We start from the raw sequence: 20,002 nt of genomic DNA on the forward strand, positions 1-20,002 counted from the left end.
AGTGTAACGTTTCGTTACACGCACCGTTACAGTAATAGCAAGACACGTTCGTAAGTTTCCGTGAAAATACGATGGAAAATACTCACTACATCTGTAGTATGTGCACCATACTCACCATACTAGTTTTTTTGGTGGGCGGAATGTTATTTTGCATAAGATAATATCACAGTCAATAGGTACTGAAATGAAAGGTGCGTGGACCTTTTTGGTCAAGATACTGATACATTGTATTGGACAGAATGTTCTAATCTGTTGTTATAGTCTGGAAAACCATATTATTGTCGAAGAAAAAGGCGGCGGCAGACAAATTGGTTTGTCAGACTATAAATAATTTCTGCACATATTTATACAATTATATCGTATCACTACTTATAAAACAAACTCCCCCGCCGCGTCTGTCTGTGTTTTTGTATTTTCGTGATAAACTCAAAAACTACTGAACGGATTTCCATGCGGTTTTCACCTATCAATAGAGTGATTCTTGAGGAAGGTTTAGGTGTATAATTTGTTAACCCGTGCGAAGCCGGGGCGGGTCGCTAGTAATTATAAAAATATCTAGCTGAGAAAAAACCTATAAGATATATTCAATGGATATTAAAAGGTCGATTTGATATTACCTATAACTAAAATATCTGTATATTTTAGCGTCATCGCGAACAAAGCCGCTGGAAGAAGTAATGGAGAACCTGAGGATAGCGGTGCACAAGAAGGTGCCGAAAAACGTCGAGGTGCTACATCTTGCTGCGCTTGCCACAAGACTCATGAACGGTGAGTGAAATTATTTATTTATATATTATTTTTACTCCATTGTGATTCATTTTATCTAATGAATATTCATAAACTTTAGTGATAGCCATACAGGCCTATCTATGATCCGTATAGTAACTATCTGAACAGTATTAATATTTAACTTTTTTTTTAGGTAAGTACTAAGTACCATATTATTACTATTCAACATTTTCCCCACTTAATATCTTTATTGTCCACAAAAAGTAATCACATATACTATAAACATATTAAAAGTCACAAACGTCACAAAAAATAAATCACACTTAAAACTAATAACTGCTGCTTAACTTTAACCTACACAAGCTATAACTAGATGCTAGAACTTTTGTTTCGTTTACTGCCAGGCATTAGATTCACGTCGTGCAAGAGCGCCAAAGACCGCACAGGCATGTCGGTCACCCTCGAGCAATGCTCCATCCTCGCCTCCGAATATCATCTCGCTGACACCGAGATGAGGAAAGCACTCGCTATAATGAGAAGGTAGGTAGGTACAGTCAAACGCAAAAATATGGTACGGTGCATACCATTTAATTTTAAAATATATCTCAAATAATTAGGGTTCCGTACCCAAAGGGTAAAACGGGACCCTATTACTAAGACTTCGCTGTCCGTCCGTCCGTCCGTCCGTCCGTCCGTCCGTCCGTCCGTCTGTCACCAGGCTGTATCTCACGAACCGTGATAGCTAGACAGTTGAAATTTTCACAGATGATGTATTTCTGTTGCCGCTATAACACCAAATACTAAAAACAGAATAAAATAAAGATTTAAATGGGGCTCCCATACAACAAACGTGATTTTTGACCAAAGTTAAGCAACGTCGGGAGTGGTCAGTACTTGGATGGGTGACCGTTTTTTTTTTTCCTTTTTTTTGTTTTTTTTTTTTTTATGGTACGGAACCCTTCGTGCGCGAGTCCGACTCGCACTTGCCCGATTTTTTTTCATTCGCAACATAAGTGACATATCGTCGGGTAATTCCCACTAGTTACTACCAAGTTGTTACCAGTGGTAACTACTGGGAAATTTTTCCCACAGTTTACCACTGTGGTAACTGCTGGGAAAAAAAATCCCAATAGTTACCACCAAACCGACTTGCTGGTAACTACTAGGAATTATTTTTCCCACGTATCCCACCTTTACCCTAATCCCGTGAAGGTGGGATTTTTTTTCCCAGTACTTTCCACCAACATTTTGATAGAATTCTATACTAATAAAAACAGAACAATTAGTTACCACCAAATCGAGTTGGTGGTAACTACTGGGAATTATTTTTCCCAGTGGTAAAAGGTGAGAATAAAATTCCCAGTAGTTACAACTGGTAACAACTTGGTGGTAACTAGTAGGAATAACCCATATTTTCTGGTATTTTTGAGTAAGATGTGTGCACTTGACTTAACAGTGCTGTGAACTTACAGACATCGTATTATGGAGCGTTTACGTCCTCTCCTCGTGCTCGCTCGCGTCCACGTGCTCCTGCACGTGCTCCTGCACGTGATCACCAAACATAAGTGCAGTTTATTTGTAAAATGCTTCGTGAATTGCAATCATATTATACTACAGCAGCCCATGAATTCTGGAACTCAATTTATGTAGATATTTCGAACTTTCATGAGTACAGTGGGCGCAGCACGGTTCCATTTTTATCGTCTATCACTATGCGCGTCCCTTTCGCACTTACATACTTGTTAGAACGTGACAGGCATGGTGACAAGGGATAAAAACGCGACCGTGCTACGCCGCCTGGTCGTAATCGTGGACGCAACTGATATACACGGCACAAAATTAGTATGGGAACGCCCATGTGCGGTGATCGCGAGTTGTTTTAAATGCTCCATCTATAAGTTATCTGTGGTTGACCCATAGACAATACCTTCTTAGTTTTGTGCAGCTTTTAGCAAAGCCCCATTACAATTTCAGCGAGGGCTGCCGCCGAGAGAACACGTTCAAGAACATCGGCGTGAGGAAATACGCTTTCACGAAGAAACAAGTCGCAGCCCTGCCCGAGGACTATAGGCCTCCCCCCGGCACCTTCAGCTCTTCGCAAACTTAAGTACCTCTTAGATCGTGACTGAAACATCCCCTCATAAGGGGCGCCGCAAGCCCCCTTTTTAGTTAGTTCACGGAGAAGCAAGGAGCGGCACCCGAGGACTATAGGGCTATCCCTGGCACCTTAATCTTCGCAATCTTAAGTACTTTTGTCAAAAACTTTACCCTGAGTACCCTCGCAAGTATAGGTATCCCTGAAGGTAGGCGAGTACTTGCCTCTGTGTGTCACGCGTTGACTCCTTCACTCTCTTTTAAGGCCGCTACACCCTTAATTGCTTTCTTTTAGATTCACCCCGACAAAGAGGGAGTACACTTTTGTAGGGCTTTGCCCCTTCACTGCCTTTAAGGCATATTGCCCCTTAATCTACCTCTGCAAGGTAGAACATTGCACTTTTATAGAGGGACACCTCTGTGTGGAGGGGCGTTGCCCTTTTATAGAGGGACACGTCTGTGTGGAGGGCCGTTGCCCTTTTATAGAGGGACACGTCTATGTGGAGGGGCGTTGCCCTTTTATAGAGGGACACGTCTGTGTGGAGGGGCGTTGCCCTTTTATAGAGGGACACGTCTGTGTGGACGGGCGTTGCCCTTTTATAGAGGGACACGTTTGTGTGGAGGGGCGTTGCCCTTTTATAGAGGGACACGTCTGTGTGGAGGGGCGTTGCCCTTTTATAGAGGGACACGTCTGTGTGGACGGGCGTTGCCCTTTTATAGAGGGACACGTTTGTGTCTGTGTCTTTTATAGTAAACCGACACTTTCATATCCACTTCAAAAATGTATTGGAGTTTTTAATATTAAATCTCAGTCACCATCTTTTTTAGTAATTTAAATAGCAGTGTAGAATTACTGTAAATCGTACTTAATGCACGACTGACTGTACTTTGTCAAGTAGTACCTTTAATACTATAGGGATCAATAGTTTTATTTAAATAGGTCTTATGAAGTAGGTATCAACCTCGCAGACCGCAAGGTTTTATATATTTTTACTTGGTAACAAATAAGGCTATGTGCATTTAGTATTATCTAGATCGTACTACTACTACTACTACTACTACTACTGCTGTACCGATTTATTGAGTGAATGGTTAAAGCTAAGCAAATTTCTTACAAAAAGGTAGAATGAGTATCCGGATATTCCATATAAATAGGAAACATAAGAATCGTGGTCTATCGTGAAACAAGAAAATCGAAATTTCGTTTCTAACCTCGTCTATCACTCTTGCATATTCGAGCGATAAAGAGGCAGATAACTAAATGTCGATTTTCGCGTTTACCGGTAGGTCCTTGTTAACAAACCGCCTTGATGCATCAATGTCATATTTTATTGTCTGTGAAAACTTGTCAAAAAACAGTTTAAGGCACAGTATGTATAAGTTACTCTATGGTTTACTAGCTAGCTTAGTGCTGCTCTCTGGCGGCAGAACATTGCAGTGATACCCCTATTAAAGGTAAATTAAATATTATTTTTATACCGAACACGGTTATGAATGGAAATATAGAAAAAACGTTTAAAATATTTAAAATTTACCATCGATTAATCAAGTACACACACACCCACTCACGTCTAAAGTGAATCTCACAATTATCTCCAGATATCGCTAATTTAAGGAGGGAAAACTAATCTGACAGCAGTGTGATCAAATATCTCATTTAACAACAATTGTTTCGTAAATATAATATGCCACGTAAAATATAACCTAACCCCCTAAGACATAGCCATAGAAAAAAACAATCCCCAATTTTTGAGAATGAATTTTGAATCTATAGTGGAGGAAATATTATTGGGTTTAGTTTGGGTGAAAATTCGTGTAATTTTCACCCAAAAATAATTTTCACCCAAAAACAAATGAAAATCTACGAGTATTTCGATTAAACGGATTTAAATTTCATCAAACTTAATTAGTTCGGTAGGTCGGTGAGCGGTACGTGGCAAAAATCATAACAAGTATCCGATTTTATACGATAACGCGGTAATTTAATGAACAGTGATCGTACATTTTCCAGCATTTTTGGTGCAGCAGAGTGGTGTTAACGGAATTGGTATAGATAATTTCAACTGAAATGGTAAATTAAGGTTAATATCAACGTAATAAACGCTAATTAATCATTAGGGTTGAAATTATTTATACCAATTCCGTTAAAAACACCGCGTGCACCAAAAATGCTGGAAAATGTACGATCCCTATTAATGAAATATCATGGATTCACTCGCCTCCTATAATACCGTATAAATAATAGAAATAAGTGTACATTATGATGCGTCACTGGTGGTTGTGTCAATACCCTCGTCTCGTCAGGGGTACACGTGTGTCTACTTATAACGAGTACTCATATATGTATGTATAATATGTACACTTATTATACCTTATCGTAGTCAAATGTGATTGTATATAGCGGAACCCACCGGTCATTTAAGTTTTATTTGGATTGGAATGGTGTTGGCAACTCTCAAAGGTTTCTATAGATGGCGCCAGCAAAGGTATTATCTGTCTCTAGTTTTGTTCTATGAAATTTGGCTTATAAGGTTCCAGGTAATAAAACTAAAAAAAAAACAAGAATTTGTCAATGTCAATCACAGGTAAAACCTAAGCCAGCGCCATCTGTAAATTACTTCGACCGGCAAACCACATTGGATGTATAAAGATGTAATATCGCATTAGTAATATAGAACATTCCACATTATTGTCATATCGATTGTAAGTAGGTAATGCAGTAGGTAGGTACTAGTACTTAACTAATTTGAGTTACCTAGGTCCGATGTATTGCTAAGAGAGAAATATTAAAAAGCCGTTATTACCGTACCGCCAACCAAAGTGAATAGGGAGGGCTGGGGTGAATAGGGACATACAGCCACACCCCCAACTGTACATCGGTGGACCTTATTTATTACAAAAGGCATAAGTTCCACCGATGTACAGTTAACAGTGTGGGCGATGGGACATAACTTAAAATGTGAATTTACCTGACAATTTCTTAAGATATACCCTCACAAATTGCATCATTCGATTGAAAATAATAGCAGATTTTGTATGATACAATTTGTGTTAGTATTTCTTAAGAAATTGTCAGGTAAAAGCACATTTTAAGTTTTGTCCCTATTCACCCCAGCCATTCCTATCACCCCGGTGGACGGTATACAATGAACAGAAACAACTGTCTTTCTTCCAACTATGACCAAAACTTAAACTTAAAAGCTTAAGCCGTTTGTGCCAAATATTCTGGTATTAAATTAAAATTTGTAAACAATAAATCCATGTGCCATAATTTTGGGACTGTACATTTTACGCCTAAATTCTAGACTGCGATAAGTACAGTCACCACACGGGGTTTTATGCCAATTGGTGTTCTTGCTAAATTGGAAATGGACCTTCAATGGCGTAACAATTGCGGAGCGTGATGGTACGTGAAACTATCTTTTTGTTTCAAGAGCAGTTTTTTTTATCGAAGCAGTTTAAGCGATTATCATTAGAAAATTTGGTAGGTGTACTGAAACGGCAGATCTACATATTTGTATATATAAAAGTCAAAAAATAATTACCACTTTAGCACAATATTGCCGCCATAGTACGCCATTGGTGGTGATTGGTTTGAAGAGTTGTTTCAGATTCTACGGAGTAAGTAGGTATAAGGCGCAGAACCCACGTAGCGGTGCCACGCCGCTACTTTGGTTCCGCGCGTAACAGGAGTTTTATATACTGAAATAGAATTCATAAAGCGTGTATTTTTAATATTACCTCAAATTTTAACCAGACGTAGGCGTTAATGCTATGAACCGCTATTGCAAGAAAAAAAGTCGTTATCAATTATTATTATTTTCTTAATAAAGTAATTCAGCACGCAATGTATCGCTTCTTTGCCTTACTGGCGTGACGTCACAAGTGATAACTTTTAACTGCTGTCAATAATAGCCGACATTGAGTTTGGTATAAGTTTGTAAAGGTACCCTACGATCTGGAAATCGCTGCCTGTATAAGTAAAGCTATGGCTCGCCGCCCACTTCGTCCTGTTTCGCCATAAATTAAAATCATTTCGGCTAGTTTCTGAGAACTAAATATTGATGGTCTTGGCATTGTGTTTGGAAGTTATTTGACACCGATTTACGAGACTATCTACGTCAAAACTAATTATTTTCTTTTTTGTAATTTAGCTTAATAGAGTCAGACCAAGAAAAGTCTGCAGCGTATTTGATAGCTCACGCACGTCTTATTTTAAACGTCAAACTTCTATGATATTATGACGTATAAATAACACTTCACTGCGTGGGCTATCAAATCCGCTGCAGACTTTTCTTGGTCCGACTCTAGCATCATATCTTACCAGCCAGTAAACAGTAACGCGTAGTCTGCCCGAGTTTGCTGAAATTATTTATCATTAGGTTGGTAGTTTGTATTAATACCTTAAAATTAATTTTGAATGAAGTGAATATTCCTTGAACAAACTTTTTATTCAAGTAGGTAGCTATTTCTGTGGTAGGTATCGGGTTGAAGTGTGGCATTGACGTTATCTCGTCAACCGATTGCTGATTATTTACTATCTTCCTTACAGTGCTTAGTAATTTAAAATAATGCTAATATACAGGGTGATTCAGGAGACGTGAGCAGGACTGATACTGCGCATATCGTTAATTATAAGCAACTGTTTCGTATCAGTATTAGTGAGGTTAACTTTAATTTTCTAGTCGTGTTGAAAAAAAAAGTTATTAATTTTTTTACGACATGCGTGGTCACCCTAAAATTAGAATACTAAACTACCGATATTCTGTGTCAAATTGAATGTCATTACTGTCATCACGGTCTGGTTACTTTTGAAAACTCGTATCTCACTCAAGTTTGACAGTTTATATTCTTCGTAATCAAAATGTCATTACGTTTAAAGAGGTTTTATGTTTATTAATTAGGTCCTGTAGGGTGACCATGATTGTTGAGAATTAAATTTGCCCGCACCAAAAAATTAAAAAATAGGAAAAAGTGTTGTTGTTTCTCTCATTTAGGAAATACGTAACGATAATAACTAAACAATACTAGACCCTTTTCTTCCATCTGTCAAATAAGTGTACGCAATACATTGCTGTAGACATGCGCGTGACAGTGCTTCAAAAAGTAATGATATATCAATATCACATCACTTTTTCGAAAACGTAATATTACACTGAGATATCACATCAATCATCACTCGGTACATCGCCGGAACGCGAACAGTGCTAGGGCGCGCGCGTAATGGCACCATCACAGCTATCACCTACATTACGCAGCGCATCTACAGCACTCTATGGCGTCTTATATCGGCGCGTCTATCTATTACGTATTGCGTTTTGAGACTCGGTACGCCGGTACTCGTTATAGCCGAAAGCATCACAGACCGAGAGCGAGCGAGCACTGAGTGCGAGTGGTATAACATAGCAATGATGGCATGGCGACCAAACATGACGCTAGCACATGTGGCATTATACATTACGCGCACTGTGTAGGTATATACTTGAACTGACCATTCATATCGGCGCATCAATCTATATTAAATCGAATCTATTACGTGCGCTACGGCCGATCGTTCGCGCTCGATGTTTGTAGTGGTGGTTGATTTTTCGGAGTGATACGTAATGCCATATTACGCGTTCGAGAGATACTTACACTGTCAACATTGCTGCTCGATAAATTTTCAAAAATGCATTACGCTTTAGTGGTTAAGACTAATTTAAAATTACCTTGCAATATCGGTTCATAGTACTAAAACCTACGTTTGGTTACGGTTTGAGGTAATATTAAAAATACACGCTGTATACTAAATAAAAGTGTCTAAAGGGGCCCACTGATTACCAGTCCGCCGGACGATATCGGCCGGTCAGTTGTTCGGAGCTGTCAAATTTTTGTTCTAACTGACAGGCCGATATCGTCCGGCGGCCTGTTAGTCAGTGGTCGGCTTTAGCCCTCTAGTGGCCGAGGCCAGAATTGTACCGGCGCCTCAAGCTTACGCGGCTAACTCCCTAAAAAACACGAATCAGAATATTAAATATAAATAATTTCATTTGCTCCCTAGTTATAACAGGATTCACAAAACATCAACTTAGGGTCAACAACTAGGGGCCGAGCCGAGCGACGTCTTTTTCGACCTAAAGCTTTTTTCTATCGTCTTTTGTCGATTCCGCGTCGGTGGGTGTGGGGTCTCCCCTGTAAACATGCAGACTTGTGTTAAACTCTCGTGGCATGTTCTTGTTGTCAAGCTGACGGCAGCGCCACCTCGTGTTCATTATGTTTTAGTCGAGAGTGTACATTGCGATCAAAATCTACAGTTCTTCCATCTTAGATGCCAAGCACATGCGTGTATATAACGATGTTATATATTTACTATATCGTAAGATGTGTACATATATGTATATTGTTCCGGGTAATCTGCATAATATATAATATGTCAATTATGTCTTTGTAATGTAACAATTGAAGACAATGTCTAATACCATATTATAAAATTTTTTTGGTAAAAATATTCAATGTTTACCTATAGTTAATGTGGAGAAGACCGCCATATAAATAATATAAATATAATTTCAGCCTATATACGTCCCACTGCTGGGCACAGGCCTCCTCTCATGCGCGAGAGGACTTTGGCTATAGTCCCCACGCTATTCCAATGCGGATTGGGGTCTTCACATACACCTTTGAATTTCTTCGCAGATGTATGTTTTCCTTCACCGAAAAGCTAGTGGTACTTAAATATCAAATGATATTTCGTACATAAGTTCCGAAAAACTCATTGGTACGAGTCAGGATTTGAACCCGCGACCTCCGGATTGAAGGTCGAACGTCATATCCACTCGGCCGCCAGCACCGCTTCTGTCACACTGTCACACTGTCGGAAAGGTAGAGCTTCACTCCTGCTCTACCGCCATTCTGTATGTGTATAAGAATCTGTGGCCCTAGTGGATAAGGCTACAAGTGTCGGGCAGCGCAGTTGTAAAAGAGCTAAAGTTCCACGCGACACTGATGCCATTTTATAAGCTGCGCGAGACTTGTACCCTTTTTCACTAGGGCCACTTAAAAGCGACGAAAGAGCTTGTAGACGGTTTTCCCTTATAGACAGTCTTATAAATTATTCTTTTTTTGTAGTACTTTGACACTGTCTTCACATCGCAAGTGTAGATATGTTATTATAGTATGTAAGTAAACATTATTCTTACAAGTAGTTTATATTTCTTGTAGTATTGAGCGACCAGGAATGAGTAACCTCTTTAGGTAATAAGTTTATTTCTATTAGCATATAATATAATTTTGATGTAACTTTGGTAAATTTATTTAGGTAAGTAATTATAATGAATAATAATGATACTTGATATGTGTTCACTGAAGTAATTTGATTTTAAATAAGAATTTACTTAACTTATCTTTACGTTGTATTTTGTTCATTACCTGTGTACGGTGAAGGAATATAATTTCAGTACCATTTTGTCACAGGGACAATAGAGGCCATGCGTTGCGTGTTGGTGGGTCACATCTCGTCACCTGTATCGAAAGCAAAAACTATTCACGCTTCTAAGCAGGTGCTGCCCCCTACACTTCACGCTGGCTCTATTTCGCATCTAAATATAGAAGGGTCTGCCGTCTAGTGGTTTAAATGTAAAAATGGACACTGACATAATGCTTCGCGGCCTTCGCGCGAATGAATAGGGGCTTCTGTGCTGCCGTTGACAGTTCATGCTCCTGCGCTCCCTGTAGTTTGAGGTCCCTTGTGACTTTCATATTGATTGTCACTGTGACAAGGTACGAAATGGTACTATAATTAAATAATTTGACAGTACATTATAAACGCCTGTCAAATATCATCGCAAGTCTCTGTTGTTGTTTAATAAATCGGTACCCTCATTCATTAACTTTTGCAAATATTTTTGGATTAACCATATTATTTGAAACCGGACTGGAAACGTTGAAGGTTACTTTGACGACGCTTCAAAGTAGTAAAGGATGGTGTTTAGCAAAAATGAGTCATTCCACATCCATTTTGCAATATAATGTCAACTTTAAACGTAAATTACTCGCTACGCTCGTGATTCAATTTTGGAATCTTTCGCTTGCTCGGGTATCAGTATTAGCACGAGCGGCTCAACAACAACTTTGCCCCCTTGTAAAACAAATAATTATTATGGTTCTATCGGCGTAAGAATTAGATAATGACTAACAAAATCTACAAATTTCTTGCACATTAGTTTAAAATAGAGTTGTTAGCGTTTTTAATGATTTTTTCGTTTCCATTGTGTAACGATGATAATTTTACACTTAATTTTTTTTAATTTTGTTGTACAACATTCGGTGTATCGCGGGGCACGTCTGGATGAGACTAGCTCAAGACCGAGGTAAGTGGCGACACGATGAGAGGCCCATGCTCAGCAGTGGCCGACGCCGACGGGAAGACTAAATGATGATGATGATGATGAATAGTCACAATAAGTAACCTCCATACGACCACATTATATATAAATTGTTAATGCGCCTTTACGAGTAGATCGCTAGATTGCGCAATGTAAGATATAATATAAGATACTATTTATGTATATACACCTAGGGCTCCTGAAAACGTGGGAAGTGCAATTCAGTTATGTAATATGTTAGTTACAACCAAACTAGTGCCAAAACTTAGAACAGTATTATCCTGTTATGTTAATTATTACTGTTACTTTGTGTTAATGTCGGCGCAGATCGTAAAACCGGGCATATCGAGATATTCCTAGGCATATCATGAAATGCCGCCATTTCATGATCTGATAAGATTTGCCCAGGCATATCACGATCTGTCTTATAAAAAAGGCGGCAGATTGATCAGAGCAATCTATTCGTTGATATTCCTAGCTTCATACCGGGCGCATCGTAAAATAATTGCATTTTTTGCCGCTGATGGCGCTGCATTCTATGTGGCGTTTTGAGCAGCATGCGTAGGTAGGTACTCCTACCTACGCATGCTGCTATTAAAATATTTTATTTTAGTAAAAATCGTACGTTGCCCAAAAACGTACTTTAACACATTCACTGCACATGTGCGTTCAGCGTCATATAAGTTTGTTCCTAGGCCACGCCCCCTGGCAGTGAATGCGATAACTACATGTAGTCTGTCAAGCCATTTCAATGGTTCTCATTTGCTAAAATTTACTACTACTACTACTTATTCGATATGCCTAAATTGAATGTTGAGGTTTGCACGATATGGCTGGTGTTCGCTAGGCAGATCATGAAATGCCGGCGTTTCATGATCTGCCTAATAATAGTAATAATATCACACCCTACTTATTTGATATGCCTAAATGTCGCCAGGCAAATCGTCAAACGTTGAGGTTTGAACGATATGGCTGGTAGTCGTTAGTCAGATCATGAAATGGCGGCGTTTCATGATATGCCTAGGAATATCTCGATATGCCCGATTTTGCGATCTGCCGCCGACATTTATAAATCTTATATTGTCTTATCTTACCAAACATTTCACTATGCTGTTATACCTTCTTAATGTCGAGAAAACGCTCCTTTTTAACAAGCTTTTATTAGGTCGACCTGTATGTAACTATGTAATGGAATCTAAAGTAACTAATTTAACCATCTTCCAAGGATCGTAGCGTCATGAAAATTGGCAGCTGTATGTAGTTCTGATGACAATACAATAATATGGTACTGTCGAACTGATCTGATGATGGAGACAGGAGGTGGCCATAGGAACTCTGTGATGAAACAACGCAACCTAATTGTGTTAGGGGTTTTTAGAATTGTCTCGATGAGTATTAGTTGTCTGTCGTAAGAAAAGTACAGTCAGCGATAAAAGCTTGTACCAAAAATGATTTTTTTTTCCAAAAACTTATTTTCATATATTTATAACAACTATAGTTTTACTGTTCTCCAATTTAACAGAATCCAGTGTGTAACGAAAATTGCCCATACATATATGGTGTTACTATATGTGCCATTCTCAACCAAAAGGGTACTTATTGGCGGTTGTCAATAATGCGCTATTTCCACATAGCTTCAATTTGAAATCAACCTTATCGACAACCGACAAAGTGGTACCTTTTGGTTGAGGACGTCACATATTTCGTTTTATGAAGGATTTTGAATTTATTTCTTTACGACGGTCAAGGAATTTCACTTCAGTACCATTTCGTACGTTGTCACAGTGACAATGGCATGAGGTCCCATAGTAACTTTCATATTGGCTGTCATTGTTACAAGGTACAAAATGGTACTTACTGAAATTAAATTTCTTTACTGTACTAGAGTTAGACCAAGACAAGTTTGCAACGAATTTGATAGCACACGCAGTGCAAGTGTTATCTATACGTCATAAGTTCATAGCAGTTTGACGTTTAAAGTAACACACCATTAACACCGTCTGGGCTATCAAAATCGCTGCCAACTTAGCTTGGTCTACCTCTAAACATTTGTAACTCATCCAGAATCTTATTTATTTATATTAAGCGTGCTCGCGAGATGTTTTTTACTTCGATTACCTTGATATACCAAAATCTTATAAAATAAATATATTTGGCTTGTTTCTTCCTTTCAGCATGATGTAATTTACTTCACTTAGACCGTGTAACAGCAGTTATGCAAAATAAATAGGTATAATATGATGTAGTCTTCCTACTTATAGTACTTATCTTATTGGTTGCCTTGGTTTCTTGCCTACATAGGTGAATTAATCTTGTGGAATAAAATTCCGCATTTAATACACCATGGGAGGTTAGAGTTCCTTAGATTTGGTGTAGATTTTTCGGTATTAGTAATTGTTGTAGGCATTCTACTACTAAACCTAAATTATGTAGATAGCTCCAGATATGTACATAGATAGCACTTAGCCTTAGAGTTTTTGTCTTCAGGGTTCCGTACACAAAGGAAGTCTATCGTATTTCTAGAGGGTATATTTTATATCGTAGTACCGACCCATTAGGATTGAAGATATGATAAGTAATAGGGAAATCTTCACCCCCTGAGACCCAGAAGCAGTTATACCGAGTGTGGCCTACGGTGGTGTATACTACGAGCAAAAAATTAAACTGTAGGCTGTACTCCTCATACAGACTAACATTTGTTCAGCGACTTTTAAAAATAACTTGTGTTTAAATACTCTTTAAAGTTTATTCTAACGCAATGTATTGCGAATTTTGTTATGTCTAAGGCGTGACGAGCAACGTCGATCACAATGATAATGGCGTAGGTACATTGAAGATAATATTTTATCTGTATGAAAAATAGGAATCTAAATACTTCGTAATTTTTAAAAGTTATTGAACAATAGTGTCACCGTTTAAAGAGTAAAATCTATGTTTTAATTATTTGCTCGTGTTACAGGCCACACCCGGTATTGTTGTTGAATTTGGAACAATTAGTTACTCTATTAAAGTTCAAATTAAAGTATACTGTAGAATACGTACAATAATTGTAGACGGGGTCTCGCGAGGTAAGCGAGTAGGTACAACAAGTGTTCATCTAATTTGAGTTACAATTGCTGATGTTGTGTCTGAAAGTTTCCGAAAGTGCGTAATCTGCACGTCGATAACTTCCGAAATCTCCTAAGGAGATTGAAATTACCAATCCCAAAATGAGTATCCTTTTTATGTTTTATTCCTGTAAAATTTTCCTAAAATTTCCAACTTTTTGTTAAGTTTCCGCAACTAGCACATCTGTGGTTACAATATGTTGTATCAATGGGTTCAAGAATATAAGTATTAATCCTACATGTGTGTAAAATGTATAAATGAGGTATTATGTACTATGTACGTATAAATATAACCTTTAAACGAGCAATTCTTGTATATATATATATTTATTTATATTTAAATTTATATACATTTTCGGGGATCTCAAAAATCGCTCTAACGATTTCGATGAATTTTGCTATATCGATCTAGGTAAGTAGTACTTATCTCTTGGAAAACGCACATCTTTGAGTTTTTATATGTTTTCCGAGCAAAGCTCGGTGTCCCTGATATTGAAGTAAATATTATGTACCTACGTACCTATGTAAATGGAAGATTGAGCGCTAAAGTATCTGTTAGGTATATAAAATAAAGGGTAAATAACGACATACATATATTTTTAAAATATTGTTATTTAGAATCTAACTAGGTTACGAGTTTAAAGGCATGGTGCCTGTTTCAATCAGTAATGATATCCAATATTATTTTGTTTCTTCTTTAAAGTAGGTACTCAACATTAACTTTTGTCTAAAATTTCTAAACAAATCTCTTTATGCCTTATACTTGCTCTAGAAGTCTAGACCCATGCCTTATTTTATAATATACTTGGTCAAGCAGATCTTGTCAGTAGAAAAAGGCAGCAAATTTGAAAAATGTAGGCGCGAAGGGATATTGTCTCATATAAAATTTGAATTTCGCGCCATTTTCTACTGCCAAGATTTGCTTTTCCATCTGTATATATTACTATACTATCCGCAAACCTAACTGACGATCGAGATCATATTACCATCTCTTTCAATCTTGCTTCAACTATGCAAGTGTGAAAGAGAAGTTTTACGACCCTAGTCGTCAGTTTGGTTTGCGGATAGTATAGACGGGCCCGCAGCTCCGCTCGCGTAAATGAAATAAAGAGTTCGTCTTATGTTTAGTTAAATACCGACATTATTATGTATTCAACCCTGCCATGGTTTAAAACTGTGATAGGGATTTATTATTTGTAGCCGTTATTTGGATAACTCAATTCGCAAATTTGTCAAAAAATGATGTGATTTGATAAAAGGCAAGATTGTATTTTTTCATCTACACGTATTTATTTAAAACTTGTTTCAAGATAAAATTATTATTTGTTCTTATAAGCCTAGTTGCAAAAACTTTCATTAGATTAATTTTCGCCTTAAGACGAATATGGACGACCGCCGCCCTTATTCGCCTTTTCATACAAACATAGGTAGTCTAGTCCTCTCGGTCTTGCGATAGCTCTCGCCAGTCGCCATGGCCGAGGTTGAGCAGGTCTTGAGCAACTACGTCGTTTCAGCGGTAGGTACCTAGGACGTCCACTCGGGTCTCCCATTTTGTTGTCCCAAGTACCTGCACTCTCTTCACGGCACGATCCTCTCCCATTCTCTCTAAGTGTCCGAGCCACCACTGAATTTAGCCGCTTTTGTCTCTCAATATTTCGCCACTATATCGGACCACATCCTTATTTCTATGGCAACAAAATTATATTACGATATTTGGCTGACTGCTGACTGTACATTTGCTTATTTTTATCAGGTCGCTCAATAATATCTGAACATGCACTTTAATCTACCTACATAACTTACTATCAACTTTGTATTTTTGGCCCATCTCAGCATTCTTAGGCTAAGAATGGGGAACGGGCTAAGAATCTTAGCCCGTTCCCCGGACGAATGGCAATGTTTGCCGAAGCCGTGAAAGTCAATCTGAATAATATAACTTAAAAATAAATTTAAAACAACAAAATATTAATTGATAATAATAATATAGTAATTACTTTGATTGATAAGAATGATAAGTCATATATGACATAAATCACTCGTATGGGCTCTATAGACTAAGGTTGAGGTTGACAGCACTTTTTATTTTACTTCGTGTAAAAAAACTCAGAAATACATGTATACCAACATGACAAACATAATTTAGTTTACTTTAACTTACGGATTATTTGGTCTAATCTGTAGCACCGCCAAACGAAAGCAACCGAGAGTTGCCGAGAAATGGCCGATGTCGTAAAATGAAGATTGTTATGAAAATTTCTTTTCCTTATTGTAAATTAAATACGCATCGGAAGCGATAGTTTTTATGCTCTAGTTCTATTCCCATATGTAGATAATTGATTTGAACAGGTTTTTCTTATCATACGTGCGTCGTATTCGAGAAACGTGTCAAAAACTTTTATAGAAATTTGTAAGGCGCCATCTCGCTTCTTCCCTCGTTTTTTATCCCGTTCTGGTTTTTCAATTTTATATATATGATTTTATACAATCGTGATATAATGGAGAGCTTTTCAGTCGAGTACCGTGTTTAGGCAACGAAGCTTGCTGAGTTGCCTAAGTAAGGTACGAGATTGAAAAGCTTGATTATATCACTATTGTATACAATACTTTTTCTACGCGTCAACAAAAATAATACTTTATACTAGTATGTAGAAAGAATCATATAGGTATACAAACCAAAAGTATACAACTAAGATACGCGAACAGCCGCGATGCGTTAATACTCGAACGCGACCCGGCCGCCGCGCCCCGCGCTCCACGGCGCGTTGATCGACTACACCTTCTCGTAACTCATGAGGCCCTGGTACTTGCTCCGCGTTAAATTCAATTTTTAGACAGTTTTTTTCTCGATTATGGGGACTAACAAGCAACGCTAAGTGGTTTTCGTAGTCATGGATGTTGCTATATTAAGGGTGTCACATGCGCGTTTCTGACTTATGAAGCAATTGTTGTTTCTACTATACAACCTAAAATAAATAATTAATTCGAGCTATAGTTTTGTTTCATCCTCTTGACGGCGGCGAGCTGTGATTGGTCAATTTCATTATAGTTGACTAAACCGTATCGTAATGAATATTATAGTTAAGTGGGGAGCCCATACATTAAAAATACCCAATTGCAGTTTGGTATACGAAATCTTAATTCAAGGATTACAGTCGACTAGTAGTAATAGTACTTACTGCAGAGGCCGTGAAGTAAGGGATTGCAGGACGAGATTGCGGTAGACGGCCGAGTCGTAGACGAGGTCGATAAGGCGAGTTTTGCAATCCCTGTTCCGGCCAAGGATTGTATAGTGCTTTTCCCAAACAACGTAAGAAAATATTATAATTAAAATAACTACTAAGTAATCAAGTAATAAAAATGTTTAAATTACCGCCTTTTTTAAACTTGACATTTGAAATAGCTATTCGAGCACAATGTTTAACCGCTTATAAAATTGCCGCCTTTTTAGGGTTCCGTAGCCAAATGGCAAATAACGGACCCCTTATGGATTCGTCATGTCTGTCTGTCTGTCTGTCCGTCCGTTCGTATGTCACAGCCACTTTTTTCCGAAACTATAAGAACTATACTGTTGAAACTTGGTAAGTAGATGTATTCTGTAAACCGCTTTAAGATTTTCACACATAAATACAAAAAAAACAGTAAATGTCAAGTAAATATGATAGCGATAAAGCTATTTGTCTTTTGTAATAATTTGAAAGGCAACACTTGCCTTTAGTCAAAAACACCATAGGCATATGGTATTTACTAACAAAATTGTTAGTGTCAATTATGCTAAACTTACTACTATATGTACAAAGATTATATAGAGATATATTTAACTTATGTCTAGTGGTATTTTCTGCCTCTGACATTTGCTCACAATAGGGGAATGTGAAAGAAATAATTTCATGCACTGCAAGCGAGTTTAACTGTTCAAAGTAACTGAATAGTTTGCGTGAGAGACACTTCCAAAGTGGTAAAATGTGTGTCCCCCCCCTGTAACTTCTAAAATAAGAGAATGATAAAATTAAAAAAATATATGATGTACATTACCATGCAACCTTCCACCGAAAATTGGTTTGAGGGCATTTTCATTTAACTTGTACTTTAAAGCGCGACTTAAGTCGTGTTTCAGTAACGTCTAACCATTACATTCCTGACAAAATGTATGGGATTTGACATTGACCGTCAGTTTTGTAACGATTGCTAACCGGCCGTTAAAGGTGTTCAATTAAGTGAAAATGCCTTTGAACGAGATCTAGTAAGTAGTTTTTTTTTATATATCATAAATCGTAAACCGCCATTTTATTATGTTACTTGCTGCAACGGAACCCTTCATGGGCGAGTCCGACTCGCACTTGGCCGCTTTTATTTTTTAAACTTGACATTTGAAAAAGCTATTCGAGCACTATGTTTAACCGCTTATATATATATATAAATATAGTACCATAGATTATTTTTTTAAATTTTAATGTCGCAAGTATGCTTACAGAGAGAGTGGTCGTTGGCTGTATGTAATATTTCCTTTGTCAGTCTAATCTTAGTGAGCAAATTTAAAAAGTTAGAGCAGCGGACAATAATGTAAGTTTCATACTAACTCCCTACATTACTTCTTGGCCTAGGTCAAGAAGTAATGTAAGGAGCCATAAATGACCAACTTCATGTCTTCATTTCGTGACATTAACGCATACATTTCGGAGTATGTTTGAGAAAAATGATTTTTTTGCCAAAAACTTATTATTATGATTAAAGTTAGATTAAATTTATGGGTTCGCTTTGATAGGGTCTTAACTGAATGAGTTTTATTTTATGCGTATTAACTTGGAGATTGTGATTCTGTAGCCATTCTGCGTCAGGGGTTAATAAGGATCAGATCGTAGCTTAATAAGTAATAATTAACACACACACTATCACACACACACACAGCCCACAGACCTAGGTATATATAATATCGACTGTTGAGTGTGACGGTAATTCAGTTAGTTCCTACTTCCTTTTTACAGTTATATAATTGTGTTTACCTTATCCTATTTAAATATATTAATTCTAAGATTAGTTTTTGAAAAATCTTTAGACAAACATATTAGATTTTGTAACGAGTACAGTGTATCCGTTCGTAAATTCTACCAGAATATATTTTGTACAGTTCAGTGTGTAAAAACATAGGTACAGCATATTTGTACATTCAGTATTCAAATTAAGCAATAAGAACAAATATGTATAAAGTTACTTTTTTGTTGTCTTCCAATATATCATAAACCAAAATAACGCAGTATGGTGACGAAGTATCTTTAAGTATATGTAGTTTTCTTTGTTAAAGATCCCTAGCTGTTCGTTTCTGTATTAGCTTTAGTCCTTAATCAGGTAATTAATATACCTAGTATATACCTAGTCGTTACATCGTAAAACATGGCACCTGATTCACATGCAGAATAAGTTTAGTTTAGATGCACAAGGAGGCATTGCAATTAAGTATGTACATCTACTTCTCATAGCTACGCGTCAAAAACATAGGACATGTATTTTAAAGTAATATTAGTTGAGGTTACTAACTTCTATTACAAATTGTACAATCAGTGTACAAAAACAAAAGTCACAACAACAACGATCTATACATATACGAGTACATAGTTCTAGCAGATCTAACAGTTACTAAGATGTTATTGTCGTGCGATTATTTTAACTTGGAAAATGTTCATCGAAGAGTAAACGAATTTCAGACAAGGAATT

The 20,002-nt window shown here is 37.4% G+C and overlaps 1 protein-coding gene and 2 long non-coding RNA genes across 3 annotated transcripts in view; 1 reads left to right on the top strand and 2 right to left on the bottom strand.

Annotated features, from left to right (window-relative positions):
• LOC134804145 (type II inositol 3,4-bisphosphate 4-phosphatase) overlaps positions 1–3,126 on the top strand; it is a 48,915-nt gene extending 45,789 nt beyond the window's left edge. Inside the window, exons 17-19 of the mRNA XM_063777090.1 lie at positions 646–768; positions 1,134–1,269; positions 2,704–3,126. Coding sequence (XP_063633160.1) covers positions 646–768; positions 1,134–1,269; positions 2,704–2,836 — 392 coding nt within the window. The 3' untranslated portion in view covers positions 2,837–3,126. The remainder of the gene's footprint in view (positions 1–645; positions 769–1,133; positions 1,270–2,703) is intronic.
• The window catches only part of LOC134804155 (uncharacterized), a 431,198-nt gene that overhangs the window by 268,554 nt on the left and 142,642 nt on the right, over positions 1–20,002 (bottom strand). The window lies entirely within an intron of this gene.
• The window catches only part of LOC134804161 (uncharacterized), a 292,314-nt gene that overhangs the window by 252,922 nt on the left and 19,390 nt on the right, over positions 1–20,002 (bottom strand). The gene's annotated exons all lie outside the window — the stretch shown is intronic.

Source organism: Cydia splendana, chromosome Z (assembly GCF_910591565.1).
Source record: "Cydia splendana chromosome Z, ilCydSple1.2, whole genome shotgun sequence".
In the NCBI taxonomy this organism is placed as follows: Eukaryota; Metazoa; Arthropoda; class Insecta; order Lepidoptera; family Tortricidae; genus Cydia; species Cydia splendana.